Source organism: Notolepis coatsorum (assembly GCF_963971535.1).
Source record: "Notolepis coatsorum genome assembly, chromosome: 3".
Lineage (NCBI taxonomy): Eukaryota > Metazoa > Chordata > Actinopteri > Aulopiformes > Paralepididae > Notolepis > Notolepis coatsorum.
In genome coordinates, this window is record NC_140167.1 from 1415796 (window position 1) to 1435708 (window position 19913).

General features: G+C 44.0%; 1 protein-coding gene across 1 annotated transcript; it reads left to right on the forward strand.

The window, feature by feature from the left end:
- Positions 1-1549: 1549 nt before the first annotated feature.
- LOC311224850 (uncharacterized protein) lies at positions 1550-7584 on the forward strand. The gene is made up of 7 exons (XM_084309980.1): positions 1550-1596; positions 4279-4365; positions 4472-4574; positions 4814-4924; positions 6476-6519; positions 6855-6976; positions 7533-7584. The coding sequence occupies exons 2-7, from the start codon at positions 4325-4327 to the stop codon at positions 7535-7537; spliced, it is 426 nt and encodes a 141-aa protein (XP_084166106.1). The 5' UTR covers positions 1550-1596; positions 4279-4324; the 3' UTR covers positions 7538-7584.
- Positions 7585-19913: the final 12329 nt, after the last annotated feature.

The window sequence follows — 19913 nt, forward strand, 5'->3', positions numbered from 1 at the left end:
ATTAATTAAAAAGAAACATTAGTACAGTATGTTGCTGGACACTTCAGGAACTCGCCCTCAAGGACCACAGAACCCACTGGTCTAGTCAGTAGGAGTTAGATCATTTTGTGTACTGTACTGTGTAGGGACTGTCCTGCTCCACTAGGGGCAGGCTTTTCTCATTCACTAGGCTGGGGGCGGGGCTGGCTTTTCTAATTCACAGGAGCGATCTTTTCTACCACAGTGCACGTTGGCTTTGAGAGTTGTTTGATTGATTGAAAACTTTATTAACAGATTGCAGAATGGGTACAGTACAGTACATAGATGTAGCAGTACTGTCTATCTGTATGTCATGTATGTCATATATGTCCTGATGAATTGAAAATGGGGGACCCTGATGTAAACAAGACGAAAGTCTTTCTCTGGTCTGCATCCCCTTAACAATTGTGTGTATTGAGCTGTACTGTATTGTACCCATTCTGCAATCTGTTAATAAAGTTTTCACTACCCACTTTCAAAAACACTCTCAAAAAACACCTAAGGGAGACTGCAATTCGAAACTGGCCCCTATAAATGTCCGAACACAACCCCCTCCAATGTACAGTAAATTACCAAGTATGGTCTTGTCAATATTCCAATGTACAGTTTTGTTTGTACAGTTGTACAGTGTCCCCCACCCACCCCTCCTACCCAACCTCCCCCCCACTCCTACCCAACCCCCCCACCCAACCACCTCCAATGTACAGTCCCCCCCCCCCCACCTACCCAATCCAATGTACAGTTTCTACGTCAAATGTATATACTCGTTTTTTCTGGACTCTTTTTGTATCACAAACAGTACTGTATTTGCAAATCTGGTATGTCATAAATGTATAGATGTAGCAGTACTGTCTATCTGTATGTCATGTATGTCATATATGTTACGATGAATTGAAAATGGGGGACCCTGATGTAAACAAGACGAAAGTCTTTCTCTGGTCTGCATCCCCTTAACAATTGTATGTATTGAGCTGTACTGTACTGTACCCATTCTGCAATCTGTTAATAAAGTTTTCAATCAATCAATCAATCAATCAATTCAATCAATCAAATATCAGTACTAAATACCTATATGTCCCTATGCCATAAATGTCATGTATGTTGTGTATGTCATAAATGTCTATATGAATTGAAAATGGGGGACCCTGATGGAAACAAGACAAACGTCTTTCTCAGGTCTGCATCCCCTTAACAATTGTATGTATTGAGCCGTACTGTATTGTACCCATTCTGCAATCTGTTAAATAAAGTTTTCATTCATTCATTCATTCATCACAGTGATGTAGCAGTACAGTGGATCACAGTGATGTAGCAGTACAGTGCATCACAGTGATGTGATGTAGCAGTACAGTGCATCACAGTGATGTAGCAGGAGTGGATCACAGTGATGTAGCAGGAGTGGATCACAGTGATCATGGTGTGTACTGTACTGTGTAGGGACTGTCCTGCTCCACTAGGGGCAGGCTTTTCTCATTCACTAGGCTGGGGGCGGGGCTGGCTTTTCTCCTCAATTTTCAGAATGGCAGCCATCTTTTCTACCGGAGTTACCTGTCGAACACTGTACAACTCCCGAGACTGGTAAGTTACTTATTAAGGCTATACAATAAATCTAATCATATTCACAATGTCTCTCCTAAACCCGAGGGTAGAGTGCACAAACTCTACATTGGCTTTGAGAGTTTTATTATACTGATATAAAAGTTATAGGTTGTGTTAACTTGTGTATGTGTGTGTGTGTGGGGGGGGGGGGGGGGGGGGGGGGTACGTCGCGCATTATTGGCTAAGTTATAATGTACAGTAGTTGTGTTTGATTGATTGAAAACGTTATTAACAGATTTCAGAATGGGTACATACAGCTCAATACATACAATTGTTAAGGGGATGCAGACCAGAGAAAGACTTTCGTCTTGTTTACATCAGGGTCCCCCATTTTCAATTCATCATAACATATGACATACAGATAGACAGAAGACAGTACTGTACATTTGAGGGGGTTGGGTTAGGACATTTACTATGTGTTCTACCCCATAATGCCCTGAGTGGGAGGGTAGTTTGTTTACCAGTGTTGTGGCTATGTTTGTGAAGAAAATGTTTAAGTAATTGGCTCATCTGGTATGTCATAAATGTATAGATGTAGCAGTCTATCTGTATGTCGTGTGTGTCATATGATGAATTGAAAATGGGGGACCCTGATGGAAACAAGACTAAAGTCTTTCTCAGGTCTGCATCCCCTTAACAATTGTGTGTATTGAGCTGTACTGTACTGTACCCATTCTGCAATCTGTTAATAAACTTTTCAATCAATCAATCAATACATCCAGCTTGCAGTGTGTGTAGTTGGCTTTGAGTTGGCCATCTTATCTAGGCAACATTATATTATAAGAGTTATATCATTAAGGGTGTGTGTGTGGGGGGGGGGGGGTGATACTAGCTAGCTAACTGAATAATGAAGAATAACCAAGTCATGTTTTTTGTATTTGTCACGTATAAAGTGGTTACTGTATGAGCCCCCTGGGAATGTGCTTCATACAGTAAAAAAATAAATAAAAAATAGCAAACAATGAGGTAAAAATGCACAAATTTGGTATGGATGTAGTGCAAATCCGTTTGTAATAGATACAATATGGTGTAGTGTCTAAAGTGAGTGTAGGGTGAGTGTTTGTTTAAAGGGAGTGTGTGCAATGAATATAGCTGGATCGGTTAATGTTACATAGTCATTGAGCATCCTGATGGGAGCCTTTCAATCTCAATATGAGAGTTTTGCATTTAGATGCCACTTATATCCCCCTCGGAGCGTGAGAGAAGCATGTGCTCAAACTGAAAAAAGACACACCAAATAGCTTTGGTCACACAGTTACCATATATATTTAAGCTATAGGTCATGACAGGTTGTATATCGTGATTATATCACAGCTAAGGGGCGTTGCTTGGTCCGATGTGAAGCCCCATGACTGTTGAAGCCCCAACAGTCATCTCCCGCCTCGACTACTGCAACCGCAACGCACTGCTCACTGGCCTCCCGGCCACCGCCACCAAGCCTCTTCAACTCATTCAAAACGCAGCGGCCCGCCTGATCTCAATTCTCAAACCTATACCGAAGTCGGCCCATGTCACCCCACTTCTTAGGGACCTGCACTGGCTCCCCATTGCTGCACGTATCCGCTTCAAGGCCCTCGACCTAGCATACCGTGCGGCAAAGGGAACCGCTCCCGCCTACCTCCGGTCAATGGTCTCTAACTACACACCCTCAAGACCCCTACGCTCTGCATCTTCTGGCCGCCTCAGACCTACTCCTATCCAAGCTCCGGGAGGGTCATCAAAGAGAAGCCGCCTATTCTCAGTCCTTGCCCCACAATGGTGAAATGAACTACCCACCCCAGTTAGGACAGCCGAATCCCGTCCAATCTTTCGCGGTCGACTAAAGACGCACTTCTTCAACCATTATCTGAAATAATGAGAGAGAAAAAACTAACCCTAACTAACCTTACTGTCATGCACTTGTCCTAATAAACTAACCTACACTGTAACACACAACACTTTGATGAACATTGATACTCAGCTGATAGAGTTGTACCCTTCCTGATGACTTGTCGTGCAGAACTTGTAAGTCGCTTTGGATAAAAGCGTCTGCTAAATGTAAATGTAAATGTATAATCACAATAAATCACAGCCTGAATTTAACTGTTGCTTTTGTAAAACAATCACCAAATATGGCAATATAACTATAGTTTATAAAGAAAAATTAGACACATTCCAACCATGTGTTGAAATGGCAATAAAGTTTTCTATTCTATTCTGTTCTAATGCTAAGTAGTAAATAATTCATGAATACTGTACAAGGAAATAGGTCCTACTAAAGAAGAACAGTTAAAATGTGCAGGAAAGGTAAAAAAAAAAAACCCCAAGGGTTTATAAGCGACCTCCCCTCTTAAACCTATATAGGATAACTACACACAAAAAAATTACACATTATGCACAAACACACATGCGCATATCCCTTTCTCATACACACAGATACATACAATACAGCATTATACAACTATTATAATGTTGAAAAAAAATAAAAATAGACTTTACACAAATACACATGGATACTATAGACTACAGGATTTGTAGTTCTTTTTTAAGCTTACTTTTAAATATATTTAAAGTGGAACATGTTTCTATTCGATTTTGTATATCATTCCACATCACTGCACCTTGATAAACAAATGAGAATTTGGCAACATTGCCCTAATTGCAATATATTCTTTGTAAAAGGTTCTTGAGGGATCCACCAGAGAGATACGAGTCTGACTCACTCGAGATGTACACGTCAATCACTAATGTGGAAATGGAGATTTTGGGGTAAGTAGTGTCACAATCAAACATGCTGTAATTAAGATTAATTTATTTTTGTTTTTATGTCATATAGTTTACAAGAAGTCTAACAAAGGCAACTTTAATATTATAGGAGTGCCTTCAGGAATGTTTGGTCCCTGGATAACTGGAGAGTGTGTTATCCCCCCCAGTGGCGGCAAAAAGACTTCGACAACTGTGGGCTGGCGGTTTGCTGTGTAAGAAAGTTGTTCAGTGACATATTTGCAAGTCATGGCTTTTAACACTGATTATTAGAAGAGTAATAAACACAATATAAATGGGAAAATGTTTAAGTCTATATCTTGTATGAGGTGGGCATAAGCACAGTGATGTAATATAGATATTCTTCATTGTAATGTTATTTAAATGTAATGTAGGTGTGACATATTGTTGGTATTTTGTCACTTCTTTTTATACTCCAAATACTTTCTTGCAGGCAGCAGAGATGGAGGCAAATGGACAAATTATGGCAAATATCTATCTTGGTCAAGAGTTGTGGATTTCCATTCGTATGTACCATGCTGCTTGTCTCGCAAGTCAAGATCAGGTAATCATTTAATATTTCAACAGATTTTATTAACTATAAATTAAAGGCCCAAATAATTATATATTTTAGAACTCAAGGACTGCAGAACAGGTAAGAAATATAGTCATTGCAGGATGTTGTGTAGTTAATACGGAGACACACTATATTATGAGGAGACACCCTGGAGAAATCTTGAACGGAGACATTTGCAATTATGGTTGCATCACTGAAGCTACTTGCTACAAAACATATTAATTGAAAATTATTAAATGTGATATTATTTTATGTCCAGTAGATTATAATCTAGTTTTCTAGTTTTTTATTTTTTATTGATCTTTTCCCCCCTCCTTTTTCCTCCGATTTTCTCCCATCCCAATGTTAGTTGTTATGCCAATTCCCAATCCCCTTCCTGGTCGCTGCGCACTTACCCCCCACAGTCGGTCTGGGAGAGTGGAGGCTATCACATGCTTCCTCCGACACACGCCTAGCCAATCAACCGCTTCTTTTCACCTGGCAGCGCGGACTCTCACTGAGAGGGTGTAACGTGTGGAAGGATCACACTACCCCCATTAGATCCTATCCGCGCTGAGCAGGCGCCCCGACCGAACTGTAGGAGTCGCTGTTTACAACGACCCGGGCCCACCCCACCAGCTTCTCCCACCCTTTAATACTGCCAATTGTATTAGTGTGAACGGCCAGCCAAGCTGGTGACAACCCCGGAGCTGTGAGCTGGATTCAAACAGGCGGATCCAGCGTCTCCGGTGTTGGTGACGAACGCAATCTCCGCTACGCCACCTGACCGCCCGCTAGTTTTCTAGTTTTAAATATATTTTAAATTAATCACAATATTTGCAGTGAGTGGTTGCCATGGTAAACATCTGTAGAAGGGGTCAGGTCTTGTTCGTTTCCGTTATCAAGACAGCGGTGGAGTGAGCAGACTTCTCTTTTGGTTCTTATATAAATACGGTATGAAATACCGTACTTTTCGCACTATAAGCCGCACCTGACTATAAGCCGCAGCAGCTAAATTGAATGATGTGTACATATATAAGCCGCACTGGACTATAAGCCGCAGGTGTTTTAATGTTTAATTACCATATGTAATTAGCATTGGGACACAATACTGTCGGACAAATAACAAGAATTAACTCATTTACAAGTTGTATTAAGTTTAGCAAATAAGGGAACAGATAAATAACATTTCAATGCAGTCAAAAAAGCAATATTTAGATTTTTACATTTTCGGGTTTGGTCACGTCGAGTCACATATAAGCCGCACCGCGCGGCTTATAGTCCGAAAAGTACGGTACTTGCCAGTAGTCTAGTGAGTCGATGCAAGGCTATTAGCCGAGCTTACTTACAGAGTCCCATGGTCTGCGTTCTGTTCGTATCACTCTGGGTTTCTGGTATTGGCAGAAAGGTTGCTTTAATTTAGAGTAAAAGGAACTCACAGCCAGCTCTGCATATTTAGTCAGGCTCTTTATTTTGTCAATCATCTCTTTTGAAAGCAAGGTTATGGAGCCTACCTACACTATAATACACCTAACAAATTCTTTGTCTTGTTTGTTTTAGGAAGTTGAACCTGACGTAAAGGAAGATGGGCAACTACAAAACGGGTAAGAAACAGATCAGTTTCACAGCGACACTTTCAGTTGTACCTGTAATACAAATACAAGTTGGCTGAAGTAAACATGTTTGCCCAAACTAATAATAAAAGCTATTGATAATTGTTTTCACAACATGTCTTTTATTTTGGACACAAAATTAGGAAGTATCAATAAGAGTATTGACAAGTATTGGTATCGATAAGCAGTATAGATAGTGGTATTGGTATAGATAAAATACACCAGATTTTTTACATTTTAAAAATACACCAGATTTTTCCAATGGGATGATAAAGACAATTTATGTTATCACTAATTATTAATTTTTTCTTTTATTGTGTATATAGGCCAAAAAACATGATCCAGTGTCACACGTGCAAAAAAGACAACCATACAGAATGTGCTGGTGTGAAAGAATTGTTCAGTTGTGGGTGTGACCAGTTGACAATTCGTCCAGTACATACCGTAGGTGAGTTTAGGTCTGACCGATTAGCTCTATATATGCTATATATGCTACTATAGTGCTATTGATAGTACGCTTTTCAATAACTCCCCAACCTTCAAATACTTTGTTTCTGCCCTCTTCTGAAATAAGCGTTAGTGGAGCAGGGATGGCCAAATAAAATTACCTCTGATTTGTCATTGTTCAGTTGGAAAATGTGATGTACAACATTTGATGCCAGGATCAGACTACATTAATTCAGCCAGACCTTTACACAATTTGAACAACGACAAATGGGTGTCTTTACCCCTTGTAGTGTGACATAATCAAAGAACAGCGATGTAGTTTCTGGCGAAGACAAAAATATTGTGTAGTCTGATCCTGGCATAAGACAGATGCTTTCTAGATTGAAAAAGATAGACACAAGGCTGCACAAAGTCAGATGGCCACACTATTTACCATATTGGGGGCCTTGTCTAAAGATGTCACAATGGATTGGGATCGTTTCACCCTCTTCTGTTGACTGTGTGAGTCTACTTACTAACAGTGATAATTTTTCAACATATCCTTGACTTTTTTACAGACTGAGAAATGCTGTCAGAGAAAACAGCGTGGTAAGTCTACTGACTGCAGACGAAATAAGGGTATTGTAGATCCAATTAAATATTTCTTCATGTCTGCCATGATTAGAATACTGTTTTGGACTGCTATTGTACATTTGTAAATGTAGGTATGTTTATTTGAAATAGTCTTTTATGTTCTCATGCAGGGAATTGATAGAGACCTGAAAAATGGAACCCTCATTTCTCAAAGAATGTTCCTACAGCAGTCAGGGTTGGCATCGCGTACTGCTTTTTAAGAAGAAAGCTGAATACTCCATTCTTGGTTCTGATGCTGTAAGGATACCTTTATGGATAAAAAACTAATTGACGATAACATTGATTGATTGATTGAAAACTGTATTAACAGATTGCAGAATGGGTACAATATAGTACAGCTCAATACTAACAACTGCTAAGAGGATGAAGACCAGAAAAATACTCGTCTTTTCGAACAAGGGAAGGCGGGGATGCTCTGCTGAATTATTTTATGCTTTATACATTAAAACCTTTTTCAGAACTGACAACACTACTTTAGAATAAAGCTAATTTGGGTATAAAACAACAAACATTCCGTGGGTCCATGAAATCAAGTCTCCCATTCATTGTGGGATCAATGGAGGAACTTAAGACTTTATACCAGATGACATCACAAGTTTAGTAGTTCATGTGCAGAAAAATTTATTGAACTTCCCTAAGCCATGGAAATAACATAATTTTATTCTTAATTTGGGTGTTGTTGCCCTTTAAGTACACCTTGTATCATGATAAATGCTTTGCATCTGACTCTTGTCCTTTTTTTTTTTATCTATCTAGACTGAAGAATTGGCAGACACTATCATTAAAGCTCTCCCAAGCATAAGGAAAAATATGGAGATAGACTACGTGTTCAATGTACTAATGTACTAAGGTTAGAATACATTTCAAATTATATTTTTGTGTCTAGTTAAACAAGGTATGTGTATTGTTTGAATTCCAGATATTGAATTTGTGTTTTGCTATTTGTTCCAAATTAATGGAATATTTATAATCTTATAAAAAATATGGATTATAGGAAATACACTGGTTAACAAATTAGCTGTTATACATCTAATTTGTCTACCGGTAGGTATATGCATTAATTCTGATCAATGTTAACAATTATAATTAAAAAGCTATAGGTTAATATACCTTATTATTTGGTAACAAAAACACCTACTAATTACTTGGAATTGTGGAATTTATTATGTGCTCTCCTTGGAACCAAAATCAGTTGCCACATTTTTGCTGTGATTTAGCAAGCAGCATTATGTTACTGGAATGTGCAGAGATTTGATACCCATCCCAAATAATTTGTTTGTATAATAATAGTTTGTTTGCCCATCATTTATGAATTGTTATGATATTATTTTGTATTACTAATGTCTGTCCCTCCTTCCCTTAGGCATGTCTTTATATATTGAATAAATATGAAGGCATGAGCCGATACCAAGGAGAAGAACTCATCAGAACACCAGTAGCGGCTAGAAAATACAAAAAGATAATATATAGATAGATAGATAGATAGATAGATAGATAGATAGATAGATAGATAGATAGATATATAGACAGATGGTGGGCGACAGTGGCTCAGGAGGTAGAAGTAGAAAGCTGCTACATGGTAGATGTAGATGTGGTCGCAATAGGGGGGGGGGGGGGGATTGTTCAGTTCAGTGATGGTTCTTGGGAAGAAGCTGTTCTGCATCCTCGAGGTGCTGGCATTGAAGGCCCTGTAGGCCTATCGCCTCCCAGATGGCAACAGGGAGAAGAGGTGGTGAGAGGGGTCAAGTAAAAGTAAAAAAAGTCAAGTCAAAGATTTTTATTGCCATGTATGGACGAATCCACATTGGAATACGGGTACATGAGCAAACACTGTGTAAACAGTACAGGAAAAATATGTAAAAACACACAGTATAAAAAGGACAAATGCTAAAAATACACGGAGGGTGTATATAAACAGCAATAAGAAAGATGGCTGGGAATTCTTTAGGGAGATAAAAGGGGCGACATTTAATGACTAGGCATTCAAGATTAATATTGCAGGTCTTGTTCATGACCGTAGTATCGGTACACCACTTTTCATTCACAAGAAGACAGATCCCTCCTCCTTTGGTTTTGCCGGTACATTCCTTCAGTCGGTCTGAGCGAAACACAGCGAATCCCGGCGGCAGGACTGCATGTTCGCCAGGTAGATGGAAGGCAGTGGAGGCTTGAAAGGGCGCTCGCGGAGTTTGACAAGCACCCCGCCTCGCCTGCCCCGGTGTCTGCGTCTTTGACGGCTCCTGTCACCTGCCGAGGGACATGCAGCGAAGTCCTTGCATCTGAGGTCGGGATTAACGTGGGAAACTTCCCGAACATCGTCGCGGATCTGGAGAAGTAATTCTCTGTTGTATCGAACAGTAGTAGATGTCCCGGACACATACACATTTAGAACGCTTTCGTGCGTTTCATCCTTCAGGATGCTGCTAGCTCTGCGGAGGCAGCATGTTCTTAATATGTCATCCAGTGTGGGCAGGGGGAGACCGAGGATTTTTTGGGAGGTGTTTATGATGTTTCATGTTAAATTAAAGTTTTTTACTATTAAGTTGTCACCTGTCATTCCTTAAATACAAGTTTTTTACTATTAAGTTGTCACCTGGCATTCCTTAAAACAGCAAACATTTTCCTGAAGGAATTGTATGGGCTAGCAAGCTGGAAGTCATGAGATTACTTGAATGTAATTCAAGCATATATACCTTTAGGAGTTGAACATGAAGTAGTATTTTAACTTTGGGTGGAATAAAGTTTTAGAAACATTTGGGATGAATACACCTTTAAAGCTATTTGTGGGAATACACATACAAAAATAAAAACGAAAGAATGGAAAAACATGCAGAACTGATCGCTAATGCTGTCACGTCCCTGATGAAGATGAACAGGAGCACTTGGATTGGCAAGGTATTGTATTGGTGCGGACCCACGACAGGATGAAGGATGACAGGATGGGTCAAGCGCAGATGACATTTCAATGGCAACCCCCCCAAAGGAATGCGTGTGTGCTGCCCATCTCACATGTTACAAATAAAGACTTCATAGTCCCATTTCATTCATTTATTCATTCAAACTATTTGGGGTTATAAGCTTTAAAAGGATTTGGGGAAGACACCATAACACAATTGGGTATTAGAACCTTTAAAACCATTTGGGTGGAATACACCTTTAACTGTCCTGCTACTGTTGCATCACTGTGATGTACTGTCCTGCTAACCATTTGGGTGGAATACACCTTTAACTGTCCTGCGACTGTACACCTACTGTACTGATACTGTACACATACTGTACTGCTACTGTACACCTACTGTACTGCTACTGTACACACCTGCACATTGTGATGGGGCTGTCCTGCTAACCATTTGGGTGGAATACACCTTTAACTGTCCTGCGACTGTACACCTACTGTACTGCTACTGTACACATACTGTACTGCTACTGTACTGCTACTGTACACCTACTGATACTGTACACATACTGTACTGCTACTGTACTGCTACTGTACACCTACTGATACTGTACACATACTGTACTGCTACTGTACACCTACTGTACTGCTACTGTACACACCTGCACATTGTGATGGGGCTGTCCTGCTAACCATTTGGGTGGAATACACCTTTAACTGTCCTGCGGCTGTACACCTACTGTACTGCTACTGTACACCTACTGTACTGCTACTGTACACATACTGTACACCTACTGTACTGCTACTGTACACACCTCCTGCACATTGTGATGGGGCTGTCCTGCTAACCATTTGGGTGGAATACACCTTTTTAACTGTCCTGCTACTGTTGCATCACTGTGATCCACTGTACTGCTACTGTATTAAAACCTTTAAAACAATTTGGGTGGAATACACCTTTAAAATCATTCGATTTGGGTTATAACCTTTAACACTATTTGGGTGGAATACACCTTTAACTGTCCTGCAGCCATTTTACCACTGTCCACTGTACTGTACTGTACAGTCCTGCTACATCACTGTCCTGCTAACCATTTGGGTGGAATACACCTTTAACTGTCCTGCTACTGTTGCATCACTGTGATCCACTGTACTGCTACTGTATTATAACCTTTAAAACAATTTGGGTGGAATACACCTTTAAAATCATTCGATTTGGGTTATAACCTTTAACACTATTTGGGTGGAATACACCTTTAACTGTCCTGCAGCCATTTTACCACTGTCCACTGTACTGTACTGTACAGTCCTGCTACATCACTGTCCTGCTAACCATTTGGGTGGAATACACCTTTAACTGTCCTGCTACTGTTGCATCACTGTGATCCACTGTACTGCTACTGTATTATAACCTTTAAAACAATTTGGGTGGAATACACCTTTAAAATCATTCGATTTGGGTTATAACCTTTAACACTATTTGGGTGGAATACACCTTTAACTGTCCTGCAGCCATTTTACCACTGTCCACTGTACTGTACTGTACAGTCCTGCTACATCACTGTCCTGCTAACCATTTGGGTGGAATACACCTTTAACTGCCCTGCTACTGTTGCATCACTGTGATCCACTGTACTGCTACTGTATTATAACCTTTAAAACAATTTGGGTGGAATACACCTTTAAAATCATTCGATTTGGGTTATAACCTTTAACACTATTTGGGTGGAATACACCTTTAACTGTCCTGCAGCCATTTTACCACTGTCCACTGTACTGTACTGTACAGTCCTGCTACATCACTGTCCTGCTAACCATTTGGGTGGAATACACCTTTAACTGTCCTGCTACTGTTGCATCACTGTGATCCACTGTACTGCTACTGTATTATAACCTTTAAAACAATTTGGGTGGAATACACCTTTAAAATCATTCGATTTGGGTTATAACCTTTAACACTATTTGGGTGGAATACACCTTTAACTGTCCTGCAGCCATTTTACCACTGTCCACTGTACTGTACTGTACAGTCCTGCTACATCACTGTCCTGCTAACCATTTGGGTGGAATACACCTTTAACTGTCCTGCTACTGTTGCATCACTGTGATCCACTGTACTGCTACTGTATTATAACCTTTAAAACAATTTGGGTGGAATACACCTTTAAAATCATTCGATTTGGGTTATAACCTTTAACACTATTTGGGTGGAATACACCTTTAACTGTCCTGCAGCCATTTTACCACTGTCCACTGTACTGTACTGTACAGTCCTGCTACATCACTGTCCTGCTAACCATTTGGGTGGAATACACCTTTAACTGCCCTGCTACTGTTGCATCACTGTGATCCACTGTACTGCTACTGTATTATAACCTTTAAAACAATTTGGGTGGAATACACCTTTAAAATCATTCGATTTGGGTTATAACCTTTAACACTATTTGGGTGGAATACACCTTTAACTGTCCTGCAGCCATTTTACCACTGTCCACTGTACTGTACTGTACAGTCCTGCTACATCACTGTCCTGCTAACCATTTGGGTGGAATACACCTTTAACTGTCCTGCTACTGTTGCATCACTGTGATCCACTGTACTGCTACTGTATTATAACCTTTAAAACAATTTGGGTGGAATACACCTTTAAAATCATTCGATTTGGGTTATAACCTTTAACACTATTTGGGTGGAATACACCTTTAACTGTCCTGCAGCCATTTTACCACTGTCCACTGTACTGTACTGTACAGTCCTGCTACATCACTGTCCTGCTAACCATTTGGGTGGAATACACCTTTAACTGTCCTGCTACTGTTGCATCACTGTGATCCACTGTACTGCTACTGTATTATAACCTTTAAAACAATTTGGGTGGAATACACCTTTAAAATCATTCGATTTGGGTTATAACCTTTAACACTATTTGGGTGGAATACACCTTTAACTGTCCTGCAGCCATTTTACCACTGTCCACTGTACTGTACTGTACAGTCCTGCTACATCACTGTCCTGCTAACCATTTGGGTGGAATACACCTTTAACTGTCCTGCTACATCACTGTGATGTACTGTCCTGCTACATCACTGTAATGTACTGTCCTGCTACATCACTGTCCTGCTACATCACTGTGATGTACTGTCCTGCTACATCACTGTCCTGCTACATCACTGTGATGTACTGTCCTGCTACATCACTGTCCTGCTACATCACTGTGATGTACTGTCCTGCTACATCACTGTGATGCTACATCACTGTCCTGCTACATCACTGTCCTGCTACATCACTGTGATGTACTGTCCTGCTACATCACTGTGATGCTACATCACTGTCCTGCTACATCACTGTCCTGCTACATCACTGTGATGTACTGTCCTGCTACATCACTGTGATGTACTGTCCTGCTACATCACTGTGATGTACTGTCCTGCTACATCACTGTCCTGCTACATCACTGTGATGTACTACTGTCCTGCTACATCACTGTCCTGCTACATCACTGTGATGTACTGTCCTGCTACATCACTGTGATGTACTGTCCTGCTACATCACTGTCCTGCTACATCACTGTGATGTACTGTCCTGCTACATCACTGTCCTGCTACATCACTGTGATGTACTGTCCTGCTACATCACTGTGATGTACTGTCCTGCTACATCACTGTCCTGCTACATCACTGTGATGTACTGTCCTGCTACATCACTGTCCTGCTACATCACTGTGATGTACTGTCCTGCTACATCACTGTGATGTACTGTCCTGCTACATCACTGTCCTGCTACATCACTGTGATGTACTGTCCTGCTACATCACTGTCCTGCTACATCACTGTCCTGCTACATCACTGTGATGCTACATCACTGTCCTGCTACATCACTGTCCTGCTACATCACTGTGATCCACTGTCCTGCTACTGTTGCATCACTGTCCTGCACAGTACAGGACACAAAATGATTTAACTGCCTCTCGGTCTAGTCCCGCTTTATGAGGCTGTGTCCTGCCTAAAGACCCTTTGCTGCACCAGAGCCCAGGAACAAATCTAGATGGTCAGCATCATTTCTACCAAATGGCCCACATACTGTACATAAATGAGGTACCACACCATGTACTATTAAAAATATTTTTATTTTCAAATGCAGTCCATACAGGATTGTAGAGTGGAGACGTCGTCAATGTTGAAGATTCTGAAAAAGAGTAAAACTGAGTTTTAAATACTGCAGGTAAAACTACAAATTTTTAAGTGATGTTTAAGCCAGGTAAACAGAAATTCACATCAATCGTCTTTCCTCCCTCCTGGATTAATAGAGCCAGCCTGGTTTCAACTCCTCATTCAGACCTGTGGAGTCAGAAGGAATTGGACAGTTTTAATAAAGCAGTACATCTTGCAGCAATACAAATTTAAAATGATATTCATGACTATTGGAGCTTTCCGTGTTTGACAGGAATCCCGTCTGCCCCACATTGCAGAACATTTGACACATTAGAGCCAATATTCAAACATTACAGGAACAGCCAACTATGGTTCCTGGGGTTGCTGATGTAACTAGTCACCTGGAGCTGCTGGTTGGTCTGGTAGCAGTGCTGTAGTTGGACTGGATGTAGGATTGGTAAATAGTTTGCTTGGACCAGTGGGTAGTCCACCAGGGTTGGCACTTGGACCGGTAGGTAGTCCGCCAGGGTAGCCGCCTGGATCTGTGGCTGGTCCACCAGGGTAGTCGCTTGGACCGGTGACTAGTTTGCTGGGGTTGCTGCTAGAGTGAGAAAGGCCATGCACCAGGGGCTGCTGCTGATCGACATGGTAGCTAAGCTGCTGTGCAGGCTGTTGCTGGTAGCCAGGCTGCTTGTGGTAGATTAGCTGTTGTGCAGGTGGCCGTTGCTGGTAGACAGGCCGCTTGTGGTAGCTTAGCTGTTGTGCAGGTGGCCGTTGCTGGTAGACAAGCTGCTTGTGGTAGCTTAGCTGTTGTGCAGGTGGCCGTTGCTGGTAGACAGGCTGCTTGTGGTAGCTTAGCTGTTGTGCAGGTGGCTGCTGTTGGTAACTAGGCTGCTTGTGGTAGCTTAGCTGTTGTGCAGGTGGCTGCTGTTGGTAACTAGGCTGCTTGTAGCTTGGCCGCGCAGGTTGCTGCTGTTGGGAGCTAGGCTGCTTGTTGTAGCTAGGCTGAGCAGGTTGCTGCTGTTGGGAGCTAAGCTGCTTGTTGTAGCTAGGCTGTGCAGGTTGCTGCTGTTGGGAGCTAGGCTGCTTGTTGTAGCTAGGCTGTGCAGGTTGCTGCTGTTGGGAGCTAGGCTGCTTGTTGTAGCTAGGCTGCTTGTTGTAGCTAGGCTGTGCAGGTTGCTGCCGTTGGGAGCTAGGCTGCTTGTTGTAGCTAGGCTGTGCAGGTTGTTGCTGTTGGGAGCTAGGCTGCTTGTTGTAGCTAGGCTGTGCAGGTTGCTGCTGTTGGGAGCTAGGCTGCTTGTTGTAGCTAGGCTGTGCAGGTTGCTGCTGTTGGTAACTAGGCTGCTGTTGAGAGCTAGGCTGCCGTTGGTAACTAGGCTGCTTGTTGTAGCTAAGCTGCTGTGCAGGTTGCAGCCTTTGGTCACTAGGCTGCTTGTAGCTTGGCTGCTGTTGGTAACTAGGCTGTGCAGGTTGCTGCTGTTGGGAGCTTGGCTGCTGTTGGGAGCTAGGCTGCTTGTTGTAGCTAGGCTGTGCAGGTTGCCGTTGTTGGGAGCTAGGCTGCTTGTTGTAGCTAGGCTGTGCAGGTTGCTGCCGTTGGTCGCTAGGCTGCTTGTAGCTAGGCTGTGCAGGTTGCTGCTGTTGGTAACTAGGCTGCTGTTGGTAACTAGGCTGCTGTTGGTAACTAGGCTGCTGGTGGGAGCTAGGCTGCTTGTTGTAGCTAGGCTGCCGTGCAGGTTGTTGCCCTTGGTAGCTAGGCTGCTTGTGGGAGCTAAACTGCTGCGCAGGATGCCGCTGTTCGTAGCTAGGCTGCTTGTTGTAGCTAGGCTGTGCAGGTGGTTGCTGTTGGGAGCTAGGCTGCTTGTTGTAGCTAGGCTGTGCAGGTTGTTGCTGTTGGGAGCTAGGCTGCTTGTTGTAGCTAGGCTGTGCAGGTTGTTGCTGTTGGGAGCTAGGCTGCTTGTTGTAGCTAGGCTGTGCAGGTTGTTGCTGTTGGGAGCTAGGCTGCTTGTTGTAGCTAGGCTTTGCAGGTTGTTGCTGTTGGGAGCTAGGCTGCTTGTTGTAGCTAGGCTGTGGAGGTTGTTGTTGGAAGCTAGGCTGTGCAGGTTGTTGCTGTTGGGAGCTAGGCTGTGCAGGTTGTTGTTGGGAGCTAGGCTGTGCAGGTTGTTGCTGTTGGGAGCTAGGCTGCTTGTTGTAGCTAGGCTGTGCAGGTTGTTGCTGTTGGAAGCTAGGCTGTGCAGGTTGTTGCTGTTGGGAGCTAGGCTGCTTGTTGTAGCTAGGCTGTGCAGGTTGTTGCTGTTGGAAGCTAGGCTGTGCAGGTTGTTGCTGTTGGAAGCTAGGCTGTGCAGGTTGTTGCTGTTGGGAGCTAGGCTGCTTGTTGTAGCTAGGCTGTGCAGGTTGTTGCTGTTGGGAGCTAGGCTGCTTGTTGTAGCTAGGCTGTGCAGGTTGTTGCTGTTGGGAGCTAGGCTGTGCAGGTTGTTGCTGTTGGGAGCTAGGCTGCTTGTTGTAGCTAGGCTGTGCAGGTTGTTGCTGTTGGAAGCTAGGCTGTGCAGGTTGTTGCTGTTGGAAGCTAGGCTGCTGTTGGTAACTAGGCCGCTTGTGGTAGCTAGGCTGTGCAGGTTGTTGCCGTTGGAAGCTAGGCTGCTGTTGGTAACTAGGCCGCTTGTGGTAGCTAGGCTGTGCAGGTTGTTGCTGTTGGGAGCTAGGCTGTGCAGGTTGTTGCTGTTGGAAGCTAGGCTGTGCAGGTTGTTGCTGTTGGAAGCTAGGCTGCTTGTTGTAGCTAGGCTGTGCAGGTTGTTGCTGTTGGAAACTAGGCTGTGCAGGTTGTTGCTGTTGGGAGCTAGGCTGCTTGTTGTAGCTAGGCTGTGCAGGTTGTTGCTGTTGGTTGCTAGGCTGCTTGTTGTAGCTAGGCTGTGCAGGTCGCTGCTGTTGGTAGCTAAGCTGCTGTGCAGGTTGCTGCTGTGAGCTACGCTGCTGCGCAGGATGCCGCCGTTTGTAGCTAGGCTGCTTGTTGTAGCTAGGCTGTGCAGGTGGTTGCTGTTGGGAGCTAGGCTGCTTGTTGTAGCTAGGCTGTGCAGGTTGTTGCTGTTGGGAGCTAGGCTGCTTGTTGTAGCTAGGCTGTGCAGGTTGTTGCTGTTGGGAGCTAGGCTGCTTGTTGTAGCTAGGCTGTGGAGGTTGTTGCTGTTGGAAGCTAGGCTGCTTGTTGTAGCTAGGCTGTGGAGGTTGTTGTTGGAAGCTAGGCTGTGCAGGTTGTTGCTGTTGGGAGCTAGGCTGTGCAGGTTGTTGTTGTTGGGAGCTAGGCTGTGCAGGTTGTTGCTGTTGGGAGCTAGGCTGTGCAGGTTGTTGCTGTTGGGAGCTAGGCTGTGCAGGTTGTTGCTGTTGGGAGCTAGGCTGCTTGTTGTAGCTAGGCTGTGCAGGTTGTTGCTGTTGGAAGCTAGGCTGTGCAGGTTGTTGCTGTTGGGAGCTAGGCTGCTTGTTGTAGCTAGGCTGTGCAGGTTGTTGCTGTTGGAAGCTAGGCTGTGCAGGTTGTTGCCGTTGGAAGCTAGGCTGTGCAGGTTGTTGCTGTTGGAAGCTAGGCTGTGTAGGTTGTTGCTGTTGGAAGCTAGGCTGTGCAGGTTGTTGCTGTTGGAAGCTAGGCTGTGCAGGTTGTTGCTGTTGGGAGCTAGGCTGTGCAGGTTGTTGCTGTTGGGAGCTAGGCTGTGCAGGTTGTTGCTGTTGGGAGCTAGGCTGTGCAGGTTGTTGCTGTTGGGAGCTAGGCTGTGCAGGTTGTTGCTGTTGGGAGCTAGGCTGTGCAGGTTGTTGCTGTTGGGAGCTAGGCTGTGCAGGTTGTTGCTGTTGGGAGCTAGGCTGTGCAGGTTGTTGCTGTTGGGAGCTAGGCTGCTTGTTGTAGCTAGGCTGTGCAGGTTGTTGCTGTTGGAAGCTAGGCTGTGCAGGTTGTTGCTGTTGGGAGCTTGGCTGCTTGTTGTAGCTAGGCTGTGCAGGTTGTTGCTGTTGGAAGCTAGGCTGTGCAGGTTGTTGCTGTTGGAAGCTAGGCTGTGCAGGTTGTTGCTGTTGGAAGCTAGGCTGTGCAGGTTGTTGCTGTTGGAAGCTAGGCTGTGCAGGTTGTTGCTGTTGGAAGCTAGGCTGTGCAGGTTGTTGCTGTTGGAAGCTAGGCTGCTTGTTGTAGCTAGGCTGTGCAGGTTGTTGTTGTTGGGAGCTAGGCTGCTTGTTGTAGCTAGGCTGTGCAGGTTGTTGCTGTTGGGAGCTAGGCTGTGCAGGTTGTTGCTGTTGGAAGCTAGGCTGCTTGTTGTAGCTAGGCTGTGCAGGTTGTTGCTGTTGGAAGCTAGGCTGTGCAGGTTGTTGCTGTTGGAAGCTAGGCTGCTTGTTGTAGCTAGGCTGTGCAGGTTGTTGCTGTTGGGAGCTAGGCTGCTTGTTGTAGCTAGGCTGTGCAGGTTGTTGCTGTTGGGAGCTAGGCTGCTTGTTGTAGCTAGGCTGTGGAGGTTGTTGCTGTTGGAAGCTAGGCTGTGCAGGTTGTTGCTGTTGGGAGCTAGGCAGTGCAGGTTGTTGCTGTTGGAAGCTAGGCTGCTTGTTGTAGCTAGGCTGTGCAGGTTGTTGCTGTTGGAAGTTAGGCTGTTTGTTGTAGCTAGGCTGTGCAGGTTGTTGCTGTTGGAAGCTAGGCTGCTTGTTGTAGCTAGGCTGTGCAGGTTGCTGCCGTTGGGAGTTAGGCTGTTTGTAGCTAGGCTGTGCAGGTTGTTGCTGTTGGAAGCTAGGCTGCTTGTTGTAGCTAGGCTGTGCAGGTTGCTGCCGTTGGGAGCTAGGCTGCTTGTTGTAGCTAGGCTGTGCATGTTGCTGCCGTTGGGAGCTAGGCTGCTTGTTGTACCTAGGCTGTGCATGTTGCTGCTGTTGGGAGCTAGGCTGCTTGTTGTAGCTAGGCTGCGCAGGTTGCTGCTGTTGGGAGCTAGGCTGCTTGTTGTAGCTAGGCTGCACAGGTTGCTGCTGTTGGGAGCTAGGCTGCTTGTTGTAGCTAGGCTGTGCAGGTTGCTGCCGTTGGTAACTAGGCTGCTGTGCAGGTTGCAGCCTTTGGTCACTAGGCTGCTGTTGGTAACTAGGCTGCTTGTAGTAGCTAAGCTGCTGTGCAGGTTGCAGCCTTTGGTCACTAGGCTGCTGTTGGTAACTAGGCTGCTTGTTGTAGCTAAACTGCTGTGCTGGTTGCTGCTGGTAGCTAGGCTGCTGGTGGGAGCTAGGCTGCTTGTTGTAGCTAGGCTGTGGAGGTTGTTGCTGTTGGG